Raw genomic sequence first — 14,503 nt, forward strand, 5'->3', positions numbered from 1 at the left:
CACCCATTCTTTAAAACAAAATGAATGTCTGCAGCAGGGGGGTGTAATGACATTCACTTCAATTTGAAGTTGATCTGATGAAATCCCTGGGACTATTTCGTCAAAGTATAAATGGGAGAAATGGCCAAAATGGCCACTAAATCCAAAATGGTTGACTTCCTGTTGCCTTTTTTATAATACACTGAGAGACTTTTTTGTGCATCTGGTCATTATATACAACTGTCCTCATTACCTTGAGGATCGGTGAAAGCTAAATGAGGGGCTTTCCGTAGGTGGTGCTGTTAAGCCATTTTGCCACGCCCATTTCAAATTTACAATTTCAATAGGGGCCTCCCACCGTTGGTGCTCAGGTCCTAAATATCAATTTGATCGTAAAAGGATTTGAAAAAAAAATACACTTAATTGTATTCTCAAGGGGGGGAGAGAGGAGAGAGGTAGGAAGGAATTTTGAGAATTGAAAAGGTTCTGATCATCTTTTAAGCAAAGAAATTCTAAATATTTTCTGTGATTCAGGCATTTTCTACTATTTTCTCGCACTTTCTAACCAAATTAATGAAATGATGAACTTCCTCAGTTAAATAAAAACAAACTATCTGCCTGGATAAACTGTTTAAGAGTCAAACACAAAGCTGCCGATGGAAAAAACTGTCCAGAACATGGAAGCAGAGACGCAGAAGCTTTGGTAGATGTCCTCGTCCTCAAAGGTCCTCGTCCTCATGAACTCCAGAACGTGGAGCTCAGTTGACCTTTGGGAGGTTTGATGTCTTCTCTCTGCAGCGATGTCTGTGTGAGGGATTCAAAGTTTTACACAACAAGTCAACTAACCCTCTTAGCAACTAACTGATTCAGCAATAATGAAAATAACCAGTAGCTGCAGCCCTCATCTCAATGTGAATTAAGTTCTAATCACTTTTATGAAAAGTGTGAAGAGGTGAACGTCTGAAAACAGCTTCGTATTGAACGTCTCTTTTCAGAAGAAGCGTTCAGACTCATCGTTGTTCTTTCGTCTAACATGAGCGGTGAGTATCTTACCTCCAGAAACTGCTTGAGTCTGAGGACTGAGCCCATCTGTCCACTACTGGTCACTGCCTTGATCCTGGAGACACATTTCAGAGAAGAGGTTCAAAGCTTTGTTGACAGCTGCTGTTAATCTGTGTTTTAAATCCTGAGGGAGCGTATTGTGTACCTGGGGAAGTATTCCTCTTTGAGCAGCAGGATGAGTTTCCAGAACTGGCTCTGGTATTGCTTCATTAAAGCATTTCCACAAACCTGAGAGAGACAAACACAAAGACAAACATCAGCACGATTCTCAGGGTTTGACTTAAAAAAAGACAGGCCCGGTTAAGTTAACCTGCATGGATCACACCAGTCTACTAAGACAACCTGAAGAGAAAAAACTAACTGAAGCCATTTTCAGACAATAACAGAAAATGCCCAGACCAAAAATCATGGACATTTTAAATTGTAAAAAACAAAGCTCAAATTATGTTGCAACAGCAGATGATAGGGAGACATCACCCACATGTTAAATTTAAAGTACAGCAAAAAATCAAATACAACACAGAGATTTATAGATCAAAGATTTAAAAAAGAATCCTTCACACATGAACCAGCAGTGATGTGAAGGAGACTGTAGTAGAAAATTAACTAAGCAAGGTTGAATAAGTATTTTGTATTTGGACAGTAAGTGTTTGAAGCCTTCTCAAGAGACTTTTATGACTTGTATTACATACAACAGATGTTTGATGACTTGAGCTGTTTTCTGGTCTGAACTGTTTATGACGTCAATACAGTGAGACCTTTTGCGACTTAATTACCCATCAAAGGAAGGAGTGTATCTCTTCTTATCACCTTAGGAAACACATGTGAATCAGCTGTTATGTTTAGTTTCCTGTCCTTCCCCCACCTATGGGAACCTGTCTTGATTGGATCAGAGAGACAGCCCTATCCCCTCCTATATAAGACCCTTGTATTTGACTGTTCTTCATCTTCACTCTGAGACCCTTGCGGTTTCCCTGTGTTGATCCTTTCTGCAGAAAGCCCCTTATTAAATACACGTAGATGACTTTGTTGTTTCCAGCCTCTTGTAGCTCCAGAATTCTACCACAAGACTCACCTCCAGAAAGTCAAACAGTAGTGTTGCCGTGATGTCGGCCCGAGGTTCCATGTTGAGCATCTGAACCAACCAATGCCAACCGTGGTTCAGACCGTGAGGAGCGGACTGAAACGCACAAATAACCAGTTAAAATCCATTCAAATGAGCAAAGAGATACAATTTTCAGCAACTGACTTTGTGACTTATGACAAAAAAAGAGGCTAAAACATAAAAATGAGATGAAATAAAAATAACCAACTAAATAAAAAATATACATATAGACCACATGAACCACATGTAAGTTGTAGCTGTTTGCACATGTGAGTTTCAATATTTTCCACATCTGAGCTCCTTCGTCGATCCTCATGTTCTTGGTGATCATCCCTGACTTGTGTTACTTGAGCTCAGCTCTTGACACTTTTGATTCTTGACGGACGAGAACCTAAACAGAGGTCAAGAATGTCTTTACCCCCTGCTTGGAGCCGTAGGGCCACCGCAGCTGAATCACGGCAGCGTACAGACGGATCATCCCAGACATCCTCTTCAGGAAAATGTCTTGACCTTCAATTCCGGAGTCGTCCACACGGTAACCAAGAATCCTAAGGAAGTGAAGAGCAAAACACAGGACGTTAAAATCTGTGCGGGAAAACGTGACATAGTGGAGCGGAGGGAGAATTCTGAATCACTCACTTCTGATATTCCTCCACAGATGCACCGTCCGTCATTGGAGGGTAATGTGGGACTGCGTACGGACACTTCTTGTGTAGGTGAGCAAGGATGAGGTCGCCCACCCGCGGGTGCAGCTCCCAGATGCCAGAGGCCACCACAGCGATGGGGAAGGCTGCCTCGTGGTTAGACGCCACCTCCTCCTCTCCTTGTTTCTGTCCAGAGGATTAAAAGTTATTCCAGTTATTTAAGCTCTACCAAACTCTTAGCAGCGACTCGATGTCCTGCAGGTAAGATTCAACCAGCATCTGAGCTGCACAGCTCAACAGAACCGCTAAGGCAGAAACCACACGACCGGCGAGACGCTTTCACAGAACTGTGAACTGAACTGCAACTTCCGTTCTCCCTTTTTCTCGGATGGGTAACATAACTGGGCTTAATAATTATACTAGACTAAGCAAGACTGTTTATGCGATTCTGTGTGACATTTATAAGTTTGATTTGTGTTCTGATATTGTGGTGCCAAGTTATTTGAAAGTTAATGTTAGTTATGCTCTTTACAGGCTTTCTTGGCATATCTCTCTGACTCCTTCATTATCTGACTTAACATCCACACAGACACATATCTCCTCACTTCATTAGCTCAGGCCGCTAACGGTTGTAAAACCACTTCAGAAGGAGAGGGGGCCGTTAACTTTTGGGTGGCCAGTGACCATCTTGAAGTAGCTGAGGAATGTGTGAACTTTTGGTCGGCCATCTTGGGAGCACTCTGATTTACATAGGCACATACACTCACATCTTTGTTTAGTTAGTAAGTTGTGAATATTTGTTGTGTTTTTGTACTTTATTATATTCATAATAAATATTTTTCTTTCACAAAGGTTTGTTTTATTAATGTTGAATAAGTGAAGAACTCCATATCCTTCAACTTAGCTATATATCTAGATGGTAAATTTGATTATAGTTATTTATTTAATTGTTTATCAGAGTTCCAAATTTGTTTTAGTTAGTTCTTTTATGAGACTCAATCAATAAATTGGCTATCTTTTTACTTCCCTTGAAGGGTGGTGCCCTGAGGTAACTTTAACCAATTCAAGTTATTATTTAATATTAATATTTTAAATATTAATGTTTTAAATATTAATATTTTATTTTGATAACCAATTTTATTGAATGGCGAAAGGCACACCATTTTATGGTATCACTTTTAAAGCATTATTGCGCAACATTGTGTAATTTTCCACTCTTGCGAAGGTGAATTTTAAGATGGGTTTTCATGGTAGTTCTACATTTGTTGTTGCATCACCCCCAACTAGGGTTGCAAAGGGGTGGAAAGTTTCCGGTTAATTTCCGGAAAGTTTTCGGAAAGTTTCCATGGGAAGTTAAGCTCGGGAATTTTGGGAATTTTGAAAAAAACGCAAATTAAAAGCTGAGCAATAAAAACATCATTCAAAACTCTGTTTTAAAGATGTATGGAATGCAGCACACGCTGCACGTTGAGTTTCAGCCCTCCACTGTGCATTCTTCCATCACATGCACAGATAATTCCCAGCATCCTTCACTCTAGAGCAGGGCTGATTGAGGCCTGCTGTAGTGTGCAGGACTAGTCAGGTAATTTTCAATAATATTACTGGGGAAAACATATTAGCATGCTGATTGAGGATTGTTCATCTGTTCATCTAGCCTATTTCCATTAATTTATCCATCAATTGTAAAATATGTTTACAGACGATTCCCATTGTTTGGCTAACTATTTATATCTCTGGCATTGCATTAGTGTTTTTTTACAAACTTTTTTCTCATCTTATTCTACAGAACAATGCCACGTGCACTATCTCATGTGTGGAGACATTTCACCCCATCCAATGTAGAAGGAAAGGCTGTGTACATTTGCAAATACTGTGAAAAGACCTATGTTAAGAATGCCACAACGATGCAGAAGCATATAGTCTAGTGCCCAAAGTTTCCTCAGGGCTCAAATCAGCCTAAAACAAAACAAAATGTTTATATTTATGTCTGTATATGACAAGGTAAATACAGTTAGTATAAATTACCCAACACATTTCCAGTTTATTCCCGTTAATTCCCGTATATTCCGGTTAATTCCTGTTAATTCTCATGGAAAGTTTCCAACTTTGAATATTCCCGGAATTTTGCAACCCTACCCCCAACACAAACTCATGTCTTGAACTTTAGAGGTTCTATGACGACTGGACGGACTCACCACAAACTTCTCGGCCAGTTTATAGCTGACAAAGTCCAGGCCCTGTGGATGCTGGGAGGTGGAGACAGACTTCCCCCCCAACACCACCGACCGCCCGGACAGAAGCTTGACGATCCTGTCGAATATTTCTCTGAGCTGCGAACCAGAGTTGCTGGAAATTTGATTTATGAAGATGTTGGCGGCTTTCTGGAGGTCCAGCTTCAGCTTCACCGTCTGTGTTGTAAGAAGGAAGAAAACCAGGTATGAACATGATGTCATTGGAGTCAGTGGTGATCGTGGTGCGGAGCCAGTTTGTTAATTGCTCGATCAAGTGCGAGTCAGTCTCAGCTCACTGATACAGTCTGTATCCTCCTGCTGTTTGTCGTCTGCTCTCGTCTCGTATGATAAGACTGTTGTTGTTATTCATCTAAAATCAGTTTCACCTGGCAAGTGTCCTAAAGGCTGCTGGGAAATTTACATTCCAAACACTGATCAGAGAAGATGAACCCACCTGGACGTCTTTAGTGGAGTTGAGCTGTTGAGAGGACTGAGCGCACTGAGCAGCTGAATCCTGAAGATCCTTAAACCATTTCAACGTACGGTCTTCAGCGCTGTCCTGCAGCCCTGTATGAACAGGTTTACATTGAACTGTTATATCATCACATCAATAATAATAAATCAACAGGATGTTCTAACTGTATTTGTGGATATGTCTTTTCTTTTTAGTTCACATAAAGGGGGGCAGTTCAGGGTTGATCCCTGAGGGTGAGGGACTAACACCATCTCATGCTGCAGCTTTCATTTCTTAAGTAAATATTATGAACCGAACACTGTTGTTATTCTTCCTGCTCCCTTTCACCTTTCCTCCGAGCCTTTTCTTTGGCCAACTGCGCTGCCTTCTTCTGCGCCTCCTGCTGCACCTGCAGCTCTGCCTGCTCCCTGGGCGCTTCCTCCTCCCCTTTTTTACATTCCTGGACCTTGGCAACCTCCTCCTGCAGAATTTCAATCAGCCACTTCATCCTGTGGAGGGCTCGTTCAGCCTCAGTCATGTCCTCCACGCTGGGAAACGCCCCCTGGAGAGAGATGAGGTTAGATAAGGAAACACTGATTAAAAGATTTTTTAATTTAGCCTTTCCAGCAGTTTATTTATTAAGTATTACAGACATCTGCAACTTAATTATGATGATGATTCCAGATTCAGATATCTACATTTAATTATGGATACTCACAGTTCAAGTTCATGATATCTACAACATTCTCAGAAGTTCAAACTTAATGCATCTTAAAGGTAAATTAAAAGGAATCTTAATTTGAGCCAAATTAAATATACCTTGAACTGGAATTACAGATAATTAAATATTTCTACTGAATTGTAGAAATTCACAAAAGTAGTTTGAATCTTATTATGTAATTACAGATGTTGAAAAGTTTTGAGCAGTTGAAACTGAATTAATGATTGTTTTTGACAAGTTGTAATGAGTTTGTCTGACTGCACAAGTTCCTTGACTTAATTTAACTTGCTTGTTTAGATTATTTGAAGAAGAGAATACAAACCAAGTACCTATAATCTTCAACACGTTCACAATCATCTCCAATTTCTTTAGACTTGTTCCTTGTCAGTGTACGAAGGAACAATGATCTGAACCTGAACTTGAACTGACCTCTGCCGTCTTTCTCACCACCTCCAACAACTGCGAGCACAGCTTGTTCCTGCAGGTGCTGTAGAAGCTGAGGCTGAACGGAGGGAGGTCACTATTAGTCTGGTAGGACGGCTCCAACAGCTGGTTGAGCTGCAGGATCTCCTCCAGGAAGGTGTGGAGGTTACGTAATCTCCCCCTGCCCTCTGCGTGCCGATTCTGATGCTGATGCGCCTCCTGCTGCACCTGTAGCTCCGCCTGCTTCCTGAGCGCTTCCTCCTCCCCTTTTTTACGTTCCTGAACCATGTCAACCTCCTCCTGCAGCAGTCGAACCAGCTCCCACATCCTGTGGAGGGATCGTTCAGCCGCAGTCATGTCCTCCACGCTGGGAAACGTCCCCTGGAGAGGGATGCAGTAAGAAAAGGAAACACAGATTAAAAGATTATTTAATTTAGCCTTTCCAGCAGTTTATTCAAAAAGCAACTTCATCTTCTTGTACAATGCTGTTTTTTTAAGTATTACAGACATCTGCAATTTATTATGATGATAATTCCAGTTTCAGACATCTACATTTCATTCTGTATACTCACAATTCAAGTTCATGATATCTACAACATTCTCAGAAGTTCAAACTTAATGCATCTTAAAGATAAAATGAAAGGAATCTTAAATTGAGATAAATTTAATATATCTTGAACTGGAATAAAGATAATTCATTATTTCTACTGAATTGTAGATTTCTATAATGAGTTACAAAAGTAGTTTGAATTTTATTATGTTATTACAGATGTTGAAAGGTTTTGAGTAGTTGAAACTGAATTAATGATTGTTTTTGACAAGTCGTAATGAGTTTGTCTGACTGCACAAGTTCCTTGACTTAATTTAACTTGCTTGTTTAAATCATTTGTAAAAACAGAATACAAACCAAGTTGCAATAACCTTCAACAGGTTTACAATCATCTCCCATTTCTCTAGACTTGTTCCTTGTCAGTGGAAGAAGGAACAATGATCTGAACCTAAACTTATACTGACCTCTGCCGTCTTTCTCACCAACTCCGCCACATACGAGCACAGCTGGTTCCTGCTGGTGCTGTAGAAGCTGAGGCTGGACAGAGGGAGTTCACTGTTAGTCTGGTAGGACGGCTCAAGCACCTGGTTGAGCTGCAGGATCTCCTCCAGGAAGGTGTTGAGGTTTCGTAACCTCCCCCTGCCCTCTGCCTGCAGATGCCACTCCTGCTGCACCTGCAGCTCCTCCTGCTTCCTGAGTGCTTCCTCTTCCCCTATTTTACGTTCCTGGACCTTGGCAACCTCCTCGTGCAGAATTTCAATCAGCCACTTCATCCGTTGGAGGGCTCGTTCAGCCTCAGCCACGTCCTCCCTGCTGGGAAACGCCCCCTGGAGAGAGATCCGGTAAGAAAAGGAAACACTGATTAAAAGATTATTTAATTTAGCCTTTCCAGCATTTTATTCAAAAAGCAACTTCATCTTCTTGTACAATGCTGATTTTAGAAGTATTACAGACATCTGCAAGTTAATTTTGATGATAATTCCAGATTCAGATATCTGCATTTAAATCTGGTTACTCACAATTCAAGTTCATGATATCTACAACATTCTAAGAGGTTCAAACTTAATGTATCTTAAAGGTAAAATAAAAGGAATCTTAAATTGAGCCAAAGTAAAGATATTTTGAACAGGAATTACAGCTAATTCAATATTTCTACTAAACTGTATGTTTCTATAATGAGTAACAAAAGTAGTTTCATTCTATCTATATAATTACAGATGTTGAAAAGTTTTGAGTAGTTGAAACTGAATAAGTGATTATTTTTGACAAGTCAGAATGAGTTTTTGTCTGACTGCACAAGTTTCTTGACTTAATTTAAATTGCTTGTTTAGATTTTATGAAAAAAGAATACAAACTAAGTTGTTATAACTTTCAACACCTTTACAATCAGCTCCCATTTCTCTTTACTTGTTCCTTGTCAGTGTAAGAAGGAACAATGATCTGAACCTGAACTTAAACTGACCTCTGCCGTCTTTCTCACCACCTCCAACACCTGCGAGCACAGCTGGTTCCTGCAGGTGCTGTAGAAGCTGATGCTGGACGGAGGGAGGTCACTATTAGTCTGGTAGGACGGATCCAGCAGCTGGTTGAACTGCAGGATCTCCTCCTGGAAGATGTCAAGGTTTCGTAACCTCCCCCTGCCCTCCGCCTGCTGATTCTGACGCCGATGCCGCTCCTGCTGCACCTGTAGCTCCGCCTGCTTCCTGAGCAATTCCTCCTCCTCTTTTTTACGTTCCTGGACCTTGGCAACCTCCTCCTGCAGAATCTCAATCAGCGACTTCATCCTGTGGAGGGCTCGTTCAGCCTCAGCCACGTCCTCCACGCTGGGAAACGCCCCCTGGAGAGAGATGCGGTTAGAAAAGTGTTGGGACAGTGTTTTTGTGAAACTAAAAAAGGCCTTCTTTTTGGCATTCATGGGTAGTCGTAGGAGAACTACTAGAAAGCCAAGGAACTCAGTCTCCGAGGATGCCGCAGGTCCTTTTGTTCCTGACAACTTCACACAGAGGTGTGAAAAGCCTGCTAGTTAGTGGTCCATCTGGGCCCAGGACCTGTGAGGTCACCGGGCCAATATAAGGCCACTACTCCCCCTCTTCTATCTCTTTCCACCAACCTTCCAAGGAGGAAGGCTGCCAGCCTCTCTTCCTGCATCGGCGAGGGGAGAAACCTGATTTCTCCAGCTCGCACTTGTCTTGGATCCAACTAGAGGAGTGCAGAGGTGCAGCTTCCAGCTCAACTCACTCAGGAAACCTCATTGCATCTCAAGCTCTACCAAACTCCTAGCAGCGACTCGATGTCCTGCAGGTAAGAATCAACCAGCATCTGAGCTGCACAGCTCAACAGAACCGTGAAGGCAGAAACCACATGACCAGCCAGAAGACTTTACAGAACTGCGAACTGAACTCCAACTTCCTTTTCCTCCTCGGAAGGGTAACACAACCAGGCTTAATAATTATACTAGGCTAAGCAAGACTTTTAATTCGATTATGTGTGATGTTTATGAGTTTGATATGTGTTGTGATATTTTGGGTTATAAGTTATTCGAAAGTAATGTTAGTTTGTAATGCTCCTCACGGTATTTCTTTGCATTTCTGTCTACTCTCTTTGTCTAACTTAGCACCAACACAGACACACGCATATCACTTCACCTAATTAAAACTTCCCCTGTTACCGGTCGTAAAACAACTTCAGAAGAGGGGGGGCTGTTAACTTTAGGGTGGTCAGCGACCATCTTAGAAGCCAACAGGAAGGTGTTACTCTGGCCAGCCGCCATTTTGAGAGCACCCTGATTTACATAGACACCCACACTCACATACACATCTTTGTTTAATTAGTACTTTGTTAGTAATTTGTGTTTTTATACTTTATTATATTCATAATAAATGTTGTCTTTAAAAAATGTCCTTTCATTAATGTTGCATAAGTGAATTTTGCCAACCTCTACACTGTCAATTACTCCATAACCTTCACTGTTCATTACATTATCTTTGATAGTTAATATTTACATTTCTAATTGAACTATATCTAAATGAGGCTGATCTTTTCATTTGATTGTTGATCCCTGATAGCAGGGTGGTGCCCCGTCATTTCTAAATTATAATTACAAATTGTATTATTCTTAATTGATAATTGTACTGTTTTTCATTATACTTAATTGATAACTTTATCGTTTTAATTAATATTTGTATTATTTTTAATAAATAATTGTATTATTTTAATAATCATATTTTATGATTATTAAGAATAAGCCAACATCAAGTCTACCTATTATTGCACAACAAAACGAAACACTGATTAAAAGATTATATAATTGAGCCTTTCCAGCAGTTTATTCAAAAAGCAACTTCATCTTCTTGTACAATTCTGTTTGTATGAGTATTACAGACATCTGCAACTTAATTATGATGATAATTCCAGATTCAGATGTCTACATTTAATTCTGGATATTCACAGTTCAAGTTCATGATATCTACAACATTCTCTGAAGTTCAAACTTAATGTATCTTAAAGGTGAGATAAAAGGAATCTTAAATTGAGCCAAATTAAAGATATCTTTAACTGCAATTACAGATAAGTCAATATTTCTACTGAATTTTAGATTTCTATAATGACTAACAAAAGTAGTTTGAATCTTACTATATAATTACAGGTGTTGAAAAGTTTGGAGAACTTGAAACTGAATTAATGATTGTTTTTGATAAGTCGTAATGAGTTTGTCTTACTGCACAAGTTCCTTGACCTAATTTAACTCGCTTGTTTAGATTATTTGAAAAAGAGAATACAAACCAAGTTGCAATAACCTTCAACACGTTCACAATCATCTCGCATTTCTCTAGACTTGTTCCTTGTCAGTGTAAGAAGGAACAATGATCTGAACCTGAATATAAACTGACCTCTGCCGTCTTTCTCACCACCTCCAACACCCGCGAGCACAGCTGGTTCCTGCTGGTGCTGTAGAAGCTAAGGCTGGACGGAGGGAGTTCACTATTAGTCTGGTAAGACGGCTCCAGCCGCTGGTTGAGCTGCAGGATTTCCTCCAGGATGATGTTGAGGTTTCGTAACCTCCCCCTGCCCTCCGCCTGCAGATGCCACTCCTGCTGCATGTCGTCCTTGCGCACAAGCACATCTTCATCCTTTGCTTCATCGCTGAGAGTCTGCATCACATTAACACAAAGAAATGACAGAGTTAGATATTATAGACTGACCGATGAAGAAGAGTTCAGCGGAGACACATGGAATAAAACAACGTGCAGCTCTCCAGCAGGTTGAAAGTTGTAAAATGTGAGAAACTGAATTAAAAGCCAAATGAATTTGCATGACAGTGGACAATTGTAATTTAAAACCTGTTTTGTTTATATTTGAATCCAAAACTTTACTCTTAAAAACAGACTTGAATAACTTCACAACTGTCACATACGACTAAATTAGCAGAACATAAGTTTAAAAAACATTTTTGTTATAGGATACATTCATCTGAGAATAAACACATGCAGAAAATACAACTTCTAAACAAAAAGGTAAGTTGTACTTATGTTTAGAATTATTTGCTGCTGCCGTGAAGTCTAAGCTGCTTTCAGACATATACTAAAATCGGGCCATTTATTTATAATGTGTTCAGATGTGACTGACAGACTTGCCTCCTCACGCTCGACCTGTAGCTCCTGAGTGTTGATGTCAGAGACTGATTCTCTGGACAAAATGGAGTCTGTTGTCTGCTCAGACAGGCCGGGGCTGGAGTGTCCAGAGCTGGAGTCTAGGAAGCTGGACGTCTGCAGGGGTGAGGAGCCAAGACGGTCTAATATGAGGCCGGCTTGTGGAGACAAGCTGATCGTCTCTTTGTAGCCGCCCAGAATATCCTGCAAGAACAAGGACACGTGATAACACAAGTGAGGTTCATCCATGACATTTTTTTAACAGCTTTAATGTCTCAAATGACTTTAATGCTATTGGGAGAGCATGACCACATCCACTCATCTCACATGGTTTCATTAGATCAGACATTTCACACTGGCCTGATGGAATATCTGCAGGCACGAGCGATACTTTTAAATATTCACATGGGAATGATCCTTAATGATAAAACTTTCTCTAGCTGTAAATGTTGAAATCTTGGAACGGAAATCAGTTCTCTTTCTTAGCTTCCGTTTCGATGTCTCACTAGGGGATACGTCCCTCGCGCATATTCACAAAAGCACTTATAACAATTCGCCAGCCCTGATAGGCTGGCAGTCGTGACCTTCACCATAGGTAGTTTTCAAATTTAAATAGCTAAACGGCACCGGGAGCCTGCGGTCACCACACTGCCTGCCACCGGAGGTAGCTAGCTAACAGGGGTTATCATTTCAGATAATTCACTTCCCTTTAGCACACCAAGCTAAATGGAACAAGCTGCAAAGCTTCCCTCCACCTCGCATCTAGGCAATGCCAATCGCCTGTGCACCTTTGGAAATAAAATCTCGAGCCTGGACACACACCAGGTCTGCTCTGCGTGTCTCGGGCTGGAACATGCCCGCGGCGCTATCAGCAACCCGGGCTTGTGCGCCGACTGCGCCCGCTTCACAGCGAAGAGCCTCCACCGACGACTAGCACGCCAAGCTAGCCTCTCTGAGGGGGACCCGATCCTTTCCATGGCCACTACCGAGGAACCCCAGCCCGGTGTGGGCGAGGACGACACTCCCGAACCAGAGATACGGCACTGGGGCTCCACTTTGGATTAGCTGGACCCGCTAACGTAGCCACCCCTCATGTTGGATTATGAGGAGGAGGATGAGTCCGACTGCAAGGATTGTCTGGTGTCTGATGGTGACGACGAGGATTTTGAAGCCTGCTTCGTTCCATCGGCACAGGCTCTCAGCTCTCCAAGCCCTGCAAAGGGCTTGGCTAGGGTTATTACGCCCCAGCCTAGCGGCGATATGCATGATGTCTGTAAACGGCCGCAGAGCGACTGAAGATTGTCCCCGAGGGTGTCTTCGGCTCCGCTCTCGCCTCAATGCAAAAGCGCTGCGAGGCGCAGAAAAAGGACGATGAGACTCTGCAGCTCTGCCTTCCGAGGAAAGCACCTGCCGCCGCGCACCCGGCCCACCGGCAGACTTTCGCTCAGGTGGCCTCTAGGAGTGCTCCCCCTGCTTTCCGCATCCCAAAGCTTCACTCCCCCCTAACTTTGAGGTTAGAGAGTAGGAAAGCATGCACAGCATCAGAGTGGATATTGAAAACACCGGCCAAAGGCTACAGGCTTCAATTCACCACAATGGCCCCCGTTTCCGCGGCCTCATCACTACCCGTGCGCAGGGAGAGTCGGACCGGGTGTTACGGGGAGAATTATCAGCTCTATTAAACAAAAGTGCCATACGAATAGTGCCACACCAGCAGAGACTGGAAGGTTTTTATTCGAGGTATTTCCTGGTCCCAAAGAAAGGGGAGAGTTGCTTACGTCCCATCCTGGACCTTCGCATTTTGAACTCGTATCTCAGGAGATACAAGTTTCGCATGCTGACACACTCAACTCATCAATCAATCTGAAAGACGCATATTTTCACATTCCCATTTATCCTTCACACAGGAGATATCTGAGGTTCGCTTTACAGGACACAGTGTACGAGTACCTACTACTCCCATTCGGCATGTCACTAAGCCCAAGGGTGTTTGTGAAATGTGTTGACGCCGCTATAGCCCCCCTCAGGGAGCGGGGCATACGGCTTTGATTCCCCCGACACTGCTCAGGGTGCGGGAGAATCGTCTGTCACTAATTTTGATCGCTGCTCACTGGCCGTCCGTGCACTGGCTGGCAGAAGTGAGGCAGCTCCTCCACGGTCACCCATGGACTCTCCCGCTGTGCAGGGACCTGCTCTCCCAGGCGCGCGGACAGATATTTCACCCTCATCCGGATCACCTCGCCCTGTGGGCTTGGCCCGTGAGTGGTTTAATCTGAGCCTGACTGGGTGGTCACAGAGTGTTGTTAACCACGATTCAGAATGCCAGAGCATCATCCACTAGGTCTCTCTTTGACTGTAAGTGGAGATTGTTTTAGGATTGGTGTGCTTCGGCACAGGAAATCCCTTTTCAGTGTCCAGTTGGTACAATCCTGTCCTTACTGCAGGACTTGATTGATCAAAAGAGGGGATTTTCTACTGTCAAAGTTTACTTGGCAGCTATTTCCGCTTGCCATGTTGGATTTGATGGAAAACCAGTGGGCCAACACCCCCTGGTTTGTCGTTTTATGAAGGGTGCACAGAGGTTGCTTCCCATCTCTAAGACTATGTCACCATCTTGGGATCTAGCAGTGGTGCTTGGTGCCCTCTCTAGTCATCCTTTTGAACCACTGGATAACCTGGACTTGA

General features: G+C 42.5%; 1 protein-coding gene across 1 annotated transcript; it reads right to left on the minus strand.

Moving 5' to 3' along the window:
* Nucleotides 1-714: 714 nt before the first annotated feature.
* Nucleotides 715-12,411, minus strand: LOC133002189 (mRNA export factor GLE1-like). The gene is made up of 16 exons (XM_061071956.1): nt 12,403-12,411; nt 11,804-12,022; nt 11,060-11,320; nt 9,838-9,951; nt 8,632-9,006; nt 7,652-7,996; nt 6,626-7,000; nt 5,824-6,037; nt 5,476-5,588; nt 4,986-5,198; nt 2,786-2,976; nt 2,565-2,694; nt 2,117-2,221; nt 1,187-1,269; nt 1,033-1,096; nt 715-783 (listed from the first exon to the last, which is right to left on the minus strand). The coding sequence occupies exons 1-16, from the start codon at nt 12,409-12,411 to the stop codon at nt 715-717; spliced, it is 2,880 nt and encodes a 959-aa protein (XP_060927939.1).
* Nucleotides 12,412-14,503: the final 2,092 nt, after the last annotated feature.

Source organism: Limanda limanda, chromosome 5 (assembly GCF_963576545.1).
Source record: "Limanda limanda chromosome 5, fLimLim1.1, whole genome shotgun sequence".
NCBI classification, from domain to species: Eukaryota; Metazoa; Chordata; class Actinopteri; order Pleuronectiformes; family Pleuronectidae; genus Limanda; species Limanda limanda.

Bases quoted from the DNA above. Each gene is read 5' to 3' on its own strand.
- LOC133002189 (XM_061071956.1), bottom strand. The intron at 7,997-8,631 runs GTCAGTTTAAGT...ATCTCTCTCCAG, and splicing joins TGGTGAGAAAGACGGCAGAG to GGGGCGTTTCCCAGCAGGGA. The intron at 784-1,032 runs GTAAGATACTCA...TCCCTCACACAG, and splicing joins GACTCAAGCAGTTTCTGGAG to ACATCGCTGCAGAGAGAAGA.